Source organism: Lepidochelys kempii, chromosome 9 (assembly GCF_965140285.1).
Source record: "Lepidochelys kempii isolate rLepKem1 chromosome 9, rLepKem1.hap1, whole genome shotgun sequence".
In the NCBI taxonomy this organism is placed as follows: Eukaryota; Metazoa; Chordata; order Testudines; family Cheloniidae; genus Lepidochelys; species Lepidochelys kempii.
In genome coordinates this window covers 16,506,371-16,515,566 of record NC_136388.1, presented here as the reverse complement: position 1 = coordinate 16,515,566, position 9,196 = coordinate 16,506,371, and the positions used below count along the sequence as shown (strand labels likewise).

The 9,196-nt window shown below is 44.4% G+C and overlaps 1 protein-coding gene across 2 annotated transcripts; it reads right to left on the bottom strand.

The window, feature by feature from the left end:
• Positions 1–367: 367 nt before the first annotated feature.
• RPL22L1 (ribosomal protein L22 like 1) lies at positions 368–3,805 on the bottom strand. Of its 2 annotated transcripts, none has more exons than XM_073359403.1 (4): positions 3,699–3,805; positions 2,131–2,223; positions 1,593–1,714; positions 368–630 (listed from the first exon to the last, which is right to left on the bottom strand). In XM_073359403.1, exons 1-4 carry the CDS (start codon positions 3,705–3,707, stop codon positions 486–488), a joined length of 369 nt encoding a protein of 122 aa, XP_073215504.1. In that variant the 5' UTR covers positions 3,708–3,805; the 3' UTR covers positions 368–485. The 2 variants fall into 2 exon arrangements, with proteins under 2 accessions (XP_073215504.1, XP_073215505.1); XM_073359404.1 differs by having other exon boundaries at positions 2,131–2,220; positions 3,699–3,799.
• Between the last annotated feature and the right edge of the window lie 5,391 nt (positions 3,806–9,196).

Here is a 9,196-nt window from a genome sequence, read left to right as displayed (position 1 = left end):
CCTCATTTGAACAATTTAGTGTTAACTTTTAGTTTTACATGGTTTTTAATTTTAGGCATGTTAAGATGGAAATAGTTGGTCAAAGGCCTTCTGGAGTCACAAGAAGTCCTATAAGAATGCCAAAACCCAAATGTGATTATGTGTTCTGAATGCATGCAAATTTAGTGTAAATGCAAGTGCAAAGTGCCCAATTTTCCTCTCTTTCAGTGGTTTTACACCAGTGGAACTCCACTGACTTCATAAGAGTTACTCCTGATTTACCCCGATGAAAGAGAATTGCAAACGAAGTACAATTCTCTACACTGACCTTTCACTGTGAATGAAAACACAAGAAAGGTTAGTAAGCTGACCACACTTCAGCAGAAACTTTTTTTGACACAGTGTACAAAACCTTTATTCACCAATAAGTTAAAGTGCTTTCATAAATAGATGTTTAGTCTTTTGTACGCTGTTTAAGAGTATAAAGCTTTCAGTAAAAGCTTCATTTATTCCTCAGACTCTGATCCTTCCTCATCTTGACTGATTTGGAAGTAGCGCAGCTCATATGTCTCCTTATCAGATGCGACCACACGAAGCCAGTCACGAAGATTGTTCTTCTTGAGATATTTCTTTGTGAGGTATTTCAGATACCTTTAAAAAAAGGCAAATATCAATTAACATTCTCTCATAAGACTTCTTATTGCTATCTTGTGTGTGACATGCCGGATTCAATTTTATGAATGTAACAAATACAAAAACTGCAGTTTTTAGTATACATTGAATATTTCCAAAGGTCACCGTGCCTAACACTCCTGTTCAGAAATTAAAATGGACTCTATGTATATTAACTACTTCATATGCAGAATTTCATTCCTGAAGTATCAAATTTTCGCAGTGTGTTATACTTCACTATCACACTGTGCTATGTCAGTGAAGACAGCGATGTCAAAGCACCAGAAACCAATGCTAGCACTATACTAGTTTAGTATTCTCCCCATCCTAAAAGCTTATCTACACACACAAACTGTAATCCTTAACTGTTAAAGGGGTACAATCCCCCCCAAATTCCCCAGTGTGGATGTAATTACACCAATATAAAGGTGCTTATACTGATACAGCATATTCCCCTAAATTATGGGAAATAAGCTAACCCAGTATAAGGCAACTTTATCAAACACTGACTATGTCTATCCTAGCACTTTTGTCGGTCAGGGGTGTGGTTTAATTATGCCAATGCAGGAGCTCTCCCCCCTTGGCTTAGGGCACCTACATGGGAGAACTTACAGGGGCATAGCTGTGCCACTGTAAAGTTTGTAGTGTCAACACAGCCTTAATTCACACTAGGAGTAGACTGATTTAATTATTTCTGAACAAAAACACATCACACGGCTAAGCATAAGTTTAAATTGATATAAAAACTGTGTGTAGGTCTGGTTTAAGTCACTGATATTTACATGTTAAGAAAATTAGATATTACACTATTTTCTCTATATATATATCAGAATTACATTATATCCTGTCCATCTAATCATAATTCAGAATCAGTTGAACCATAATATGTATACAAGGACAAGAAAATCAAGGATCACCTTATATATAAAAACGATACCCACCTTTTAGAGAACTGCTTCTCAGATACGACTGTGATCTTGTTCTTAAAACGTTCAATGTGAACTATGTTCCCCAGGTTTCCAGTTTTTCCATTGACCTTAACCTTCTCCTTTAGGAACTGTTCCTATTTCAATAAAAGAGGAAAAAAGGAACACTAGGGAATGGTGCCCTAGGTATGCACTAGGGAAGGGACCCTAGTCATATAGCACATGTTAAAAACCCAAATGTACTGTATATGTTATGTACATGACACAATAAAATCTTGCTGTAAGCAACTGAAACAACCTCTAACAATCTTGAATAACACTTTTAATGTAATTAATAAAATATTTCTTATCTATAAAAGATGTTTCATACTTTTGTTTGAAAATTCAAGCCTTTTTAACAAGCATTTATGTAAAAGATAAAACTATACTGACTGACAATTGACTTTCTTAAACTCATAATTAATATACTTTGTCAGCTGTGGTCTGATCTCCATATATACTTAAACATATTATAAAGTTGTTCATTAAGAGTATGAAAAATAGAGCTACTTACAAAATTTCCAGAATCAAATATTCCATCTTCTACAGGATGGGTGAGGTCAAGGCTAAACTTCCAAGTTGATTTTTTTGACTTTCGGTCTTTCTGCTTTAAAAATAAGTCAACTAGTTATTACATATCACTCCCCCGCAACACACTTAAAAAAACCCACAAAAAAACAAAAACCTACTACTATCAGGGACATCTGCATGAAAACAGAATCCTGTTTGTTAATTTATTTGTGCTATCATTAAATGGACTCATTCACTACCCCTGGCAAGGAGTAGGCCACACAATTACCTGACACCTCCTGTTACACTGGCTCTTAAGGCCTAGGCTAAACTTATGTATTTTATTGCACTACTATGTCAGAAAGGGAGTTTCATGTTTTACTAAAACAACGGGAGTCTCATGACACCTTAAAGACTAACAGATTTATTTGGCCAAATAAATCTGTTAAGTCTTTAAGGTGCCACTCGACTCCTTGTTGTTTTTTTTTTGGATACAGATTAACACAGCTACCCCTCTGATGGTATACTAACATAGCTATGCTGGTAAAAGCCCTACTGTAGTTGCAGTTTCACCAGTGTAACTTCACTTATATTAGTAGAGCTCATGCCAGTACAAGCACTTTTATACAAATATAAGAGTTTAATTATACTAGCAAAGCCTTCTTGGTGTAGGCCTTAGTATCTTTTTCTGTATATATCAGTGATTGGACTTCTCATTACCAGTGTACTTACGGTAAGTACTGAAAGCCCTTACCAAACTGGCATTAAAAGTCAACTTGGGCTAACTCCCAAATTAGAAGGTACAGCAACAAAGCATGCTCAGAGGATGGAGACTTCAGGCACCCATGTCTGAAAATGCGAACCAAAACAGGCGCCTTCACAGAAGATTCTTGGACGTACTGAGCACCCCCAGCTCCATTCAAATGAATGGGATCAGGGAGTCTTCAGCACCTCTGAAAAAAAGCGGGCCACTTCTACTGAGGTGCTTAACTATGGATTTATGTGCCTAACTTTAGGTGCTCATGTCCGAGCACCCCAGCCAGCGCACAGAGGGGTCGAGGCACAGTTGAGATTTCCCAGGGTCCGAGTCAGGCTACTGAAAGACCCGGTTTGAACGCGCTGGGCAGTTACATGGTGCCTTTCACCTTAGGACCTCAGCGCCCTCCGCGAGGCTAATAACCACCTCGGCACGGCAGCGAGGCGTTAGCTCGACTTCGGGGAAACTGAGGCACGGACGCAGTTAGGCGTTTAGCCCACGGTTATCCCGCGAGCTCTGCAGTCCCGATTGCTCCCTTCATGCGCTACCCCAGCCGCGGCCCTGCTCCCCCTGCCCTCAGCGTTCTGCCTCGGGATAGCGTCAGCCCTAACGTAAGGCGGGGGAAGGACCTGTCCCGCTGGCCGCCGGGCTCCAGGCTAAGGGGGGCGAGGAGCTAGGCCCCACTCAGGCCCATTGGAGCCATGACAACGGGGCTGCCCCCGGCTGCGGGCCGAGAGGGCCAGCGCAGCGCTACCGTGTCTTGCCCAACCCTCCCGCGGCCGCCGGGGTGCCACGCGCCCGGCCCTCTCACTCACCGGCGCCATCCCGCCAGCCCGCGCTCAGGCCTCTCAAAAGGCGGAAGCCGCCGCCTCGCTGGGCTTTTATGTCTAGCGTGGGTGTGATGTCATCACGCAGGAGCGTGTGGCGTAAAGGAGGGACACGTGGCCGAGTGCTGCGTCACAGCCTGCGAGGGGGCGGAGCGTGGGCGTTAGCAGTGGCTGCGCTCTCTCCGCAGGGCGCTCGCCGGCCTGTGTCATGTGGCGCGGGGAGGTGGGAGGAGCAGGGGAAGGGGCAGGCTCAGCGCCTCTGGGGGAGGAGGATTGCGTTCCTTCTTGTTTGCAGGCCCTAGAGCAGGGTTGGGAGCGCTGTTCCTGCTAAGCTGTGCGCATGGACACAGAGCCTAACCCCCGCCCCCCACGGCGAAATACCACGCACGCAACAATTGGCACAGAATTTTTTTGTGTACATGACCAGAACAGAAGAGAGCACATTGGTCAAATGAAGCACCATCAAAAATTTCGCAAAAAGAAAAGGAGGACTTGTGGCACCTTAGAGACTAACCAATTTATTTGAGCATGAGCTTTCCTGAGCTACCGCTCACTTCATGGGATGCATACTGTGGAAACTGCAGCAGACTTTATATACACACAGAGAATATGAAACAATACCTATTCCCACCCCACTGTCCTGCTGGTAATAGCTTATCTAAAGTGATCAACAGGTGGGCCATTTCCAGCACAAATCCAGGTTTTCTCACCCTCCACCCCCCCCACACAAATTCACTCTCCTGCTGGTGATAGCCCATCCAAAGTGACAACTCTTTACACAATGTGCATGATAATCAAGTTGGGCCATTTCCTGCACAAATCCAGGTTCTCTCACCCCCTCACCCCCCTCCCAAAAACCACACACACAAACTCACTCTCCTGCTGGTAATAGCTCATCCAAACTGACCACTCTCTTCACAATGTGCATGATAATCAAGGTGGGCCATTTCCAGCACAAATCCAGGTTTTCTCACACCCACCCCCACCCCCATACACACACAAACTCACTCTCCTGCTGGTAATAGCTCACCAACAACCACATACCACACAACAGAACCACTAACCCAGGAACTTATCCTTGCAACAAAGCCCGTTGCCAACTGTGCCCACATATCTATTCAGGGGACACCATCACAGGGCCTAATAACATCAGCCACACTATCAGAGGCTCGTATACCTGCACATCCACCAATGTGATATATGCCATCATGTGCCAGCAATGTCCCTCTGCCATTTACATTGGTCAAACTGGACAGTCTCTACGTAAAAGAATAAATGGACACAAATCAGATGTCAAGAATTATAACATTCATTAACCAGTCGGAGAACACTTCAATCTCTCTGGTCACGCAATCACAGACATGAAGGTCGCTATCTTAAAACAAAAAAACTTCAAATCCAGACTCCAGCGAGAAACTGCTGAATTGGAATTCATTTGCAAATTGGATACTATCAATTTAGGCTTAAATAGAGACTGGGAGTGGCTAAGTCATTATGCAAGGTAGCCTATTTCCCCTTGTTTTTTCCTACCCCCCCCCCCCCCCCCAGATGTTCTGGTTTAACTTGGATTTAAACTTGGAGAGTGGTCAGTTTGGATGAGCTATTACCAGCAGGAGAGTGAGTTTGTGTGTGTATGGGGGTGGGGGGTGTGTGTGAGAAAACCTGGATTTGTGCTGGAAATGGCCCACCTTGATTATCATGCACATTGTAGGGAGAGTGGTCACTTTGGATGAGCTATTACCAGCAGGAGAGTGAGTTTGTGTGTGTGGTTTTTGGGAGGGGGGTGAGAGAACCTGGATTTGTGCAGGAAATGGCCCAACTTGATTATCATGCACATTGTGTAAAGAGTTGTCACTTTGGATGGGCTATCACCAGCAGGAGAGTGAATTTGTGTGGGGGGGTGGAGGGTGAGAAAACCTGGATTTGTGCTGGAAATGGCCCAACCTGATGATCACTTAAGATAAGCTATTACCAGCAGGACAGTGGGGTGGGAGGAGGTATTGTTTCATATTCTCTGTGTGTATATAAAGTCTGCTGCAGTTTCCACGGTATGCATCCAATGAAGTGAGCTGTAGCTCAAGAAAGCTCATGCTCAAATAAATTGGTTAGTCTCTAAGGTGCCACAAGTACTCCTTTTCTTTTTGCGAATACAGACTAACATGGCTGTTACTCTGAAACCAATCAAAAATTTGTACGGAAGAAATTTTTTGCGTGCTGGGCCTGTCAGAAAATAGAGGGAACATTGGTTGGGAGGTTGGGTTTTACCCCCCCTCCCTTCCCCAACTTTAAGAAACACGATTAAAGCAACATCAACAAAACAAAGCCCAGGATTGCCCCAGGAAAGGTTAATTGCCAAAACGTTAAGAACTAAGAAAAAAAAAAGTCAGGCTTTTTAAAAAGGAAAAAATCTTTGCACTAGTAAGGCAAATCCATCCAACCTAAAACAAAACCTTGGGGAAGTTTTTCAAAATGTTATTTAAGGTCCCGCTCCTGCCATGAGCTTTGCCCAGGTGTACCCCTAAAGCCTGGCAGAGCTCCGTGCGGGACTTTTGGGGCCTAAACTTGTAAAGAGGAAAAGGGGAGGAAGCATCTGCACTCATGCTTGTGCCCTTTGCTCTGCAAATACAAATTGTATTGCCTGAAAATGTTGAAGCAGTCACACTTTGGGCCATCATTGACATTGTTTTTTCTTGGCCCAGGCAAACTATGGCCCTTACCCTGCATTAGGCTACAGCAGGGATTGGCAACCTTTCAGAAGTGATGTGCCGAGTCTTCATTTATTCACGCTAATTTAAGGTCTTGCGTGCCGCTAATACATTTTAATGTTTTTAGAAGGTCTCTTTCTATAAGTCTATAATATATAACTAAACTATTGTATGTAAAGTAAATGAGGTTTTTAAAATGTTTAAGAAACTTCATTTAAAATTAAATGAATACAGATCTTATCAGTTTAGTGTGATCCTTGCCTTTGTTTTTCCTTACTGAGTTTTCCAATGTCTGGCACGTATTTGGATACTTTCAGCTGCACAGAGGCTTCTGAATGATCAGTTGTTAACCAGCTCCAATAGGGACAGAGGACAGATTTCATGTGTGAACGTACAGGTATGTGGATCCAAATGCTGAAAGCATTGCAAACACAATTTTCTTCAAACAGTTAAATTTAACTTGCAGGGACGTCCAGCAGGTCAGAATAGAGGCCACATGATCTCTCTCAGTAGCTTCAAGTGCACTCCGCAGATCTCCAAACTTTGATGCCCACAATTCTGAGCTTTTTAACTGAATGAGCTGCATTTCGAAAACTTCAACACCCACCCACTGAAATACAAACAAATCCAAGTCACTTTCGTTGAACTTTTCAGGTTTAATTAGAAAAGAAAGCATTGGGCCAAACTGCTGGAAATCTTGAAATCTGTCAGAAAATTCTGATTCCAGTTCTTGCATGTACATTCTAATCTCAACGTCAAATGCAGAGCGCTGTTCCACGTGGCATGACAGTGATGTAAGCAGCAAACCAGGACTTAAAAATATCCCAGCACAGTGGTGCTGGAACCATTTTTAAGGTGGGGGTGCTGAGCTGTGCCCCCTCTTTCCCCTGTCTGTACTCCTCACTGCCCCAGGCTGGGGTCAGTGGGCCACAACTGGGGGCAGCTGCAGAGCCCCAAGCTGGCGGCTGGAACCCCAGGCCATCAGCGGAGTTCCCAGGACTGGTGGCAGGGACCTGGGGCCAGCAGTGGGCTGAGCGGGACTGGCGGACGGTACCCCAAGCCAGCAGTGGAGCCCCTGGGACCCGTGGCCAGGACCCAGGCAGTGTGAGTGCCGCTGAAAATCAGCTCGCGAGCTGCCTTTGGCACACGTGCCATAGGTTGCCTACCCCTGGGCTACATTAACACAGACCTTAGCACCTTTACAGCCATCCCACTGATTTCAGTGAGACTCCACAAAGATAGAGGGCTCTGTTGTGTTAGCAGCTCCTATGCAGCACTCAGCCTACAAATCATTTTCCTGTACTGTGTGCCTTTCGCAGCCAGCAAAACGTCCTCAATAAGCTATAATGACAGGTTCTAATCCTGAAAACTTCTACTCCTTGAAATGGTGAAACTTTTTCTCTCTCATCCTCAACTCCCCCAAACCATCTTTCACACCCTCTGTTGTAACATATAGTCACCCTCTCTCTGACTGGAATCCATGTAAAGTGGTGACCTGCTGTCAATACAAAAGGCTTTAAGATCAAAGTAGAGAGTGAGTCAAGACACCAGCACAGTGGGAACATAAGGACAGTTGGCAACAGAAAACAGAACAAGAAGGGGAGATAGAAACACACAACTAGAAATGGGGGAGGCTGTGGAATGACAAAATATGGAAATTCAGTCAACTTTGCAATAGGTCTGTGTTACCCTTACATGGTGGTAGAAGAGATAGTGCTTGCATACAGGGACAAGAAAATCTGTATCAGTTTCAAATAGATTAGCACTAAGGGACTGTTGCAGCAGGACAAAGGGCCATTGGACCACACTTAGGCTGGGAACAATCCCTATATGGTCACAAAGTGGCAACACAAACTCCCCATTTATCTATATAGCATAAGCTATAGCTATATATCATAATATTCCAGGAACCTGACTCTGGAGCTTAGAATAACTGTACTCAGTGTGAAGCAATGGAACCAGCTACAAGCATGGTTGAGAGCTCTTCTTATTCAGAGTATCACCAGGTTCAATTGTTACCAGATTTTGTGGTCTGTCACTGCCCAACTCTTAAGGTCTCAGCATTTTTGACTTCTTTTACACACATAACTCTATGAATTACTCCTGTGACAGGCTAGTACAGGCTTTCAGCTACTAAAAGTTAATGTCTACATGTTGCTTTAAATTATTCCTTAACTTTACATACTATAATGACAGAAGCCCACCCCGACTCCTAACATTTCTTCTCTCCTGATCCCCACAAAGGTCAGGGTTGTAGCTTGATTGCTCCTGTATCTTTATCTTCCTTCCCACCAAGTCTCAGTTTCCCCTCCATTCACCTCTGAGCATCCACTAGGTCCAGTTTCTTCCTGTATGTCCCAAGGTACTAGAAAACTGTCCTTTTAATTTCCTTCCAACTTTCTCCTTCATGATTATGATCTGGAAAAACCTGTTAGAAACACTTCGGACAGCATATATCAGGGGGCTATTGTGATGGGTTACCCCCTCCCCCACTCCAGGGTGCCACCTGATATACTGGGGTACCACTGAGCCCGCCTGTTCCATCAGCCTGGGCTCCCTTACCCTGTCCTGCTGAGCCAGGCCCTCAAGCCTCCTCCAACACACACAGGTAGGCACACACCCAGTACTCAAGTGCACACCCACCTCTGGAGTGCAAACCCAAAATATCATCTTGCGCTGCACAGAGAACTGTACAGCATAAGCGTGTGAAATTCGCTCCCTCCCTCAATGTGGAGGAAGATATGCACATTTTCCCCCCCCCCCCCCGCCCTAGTTATGAAT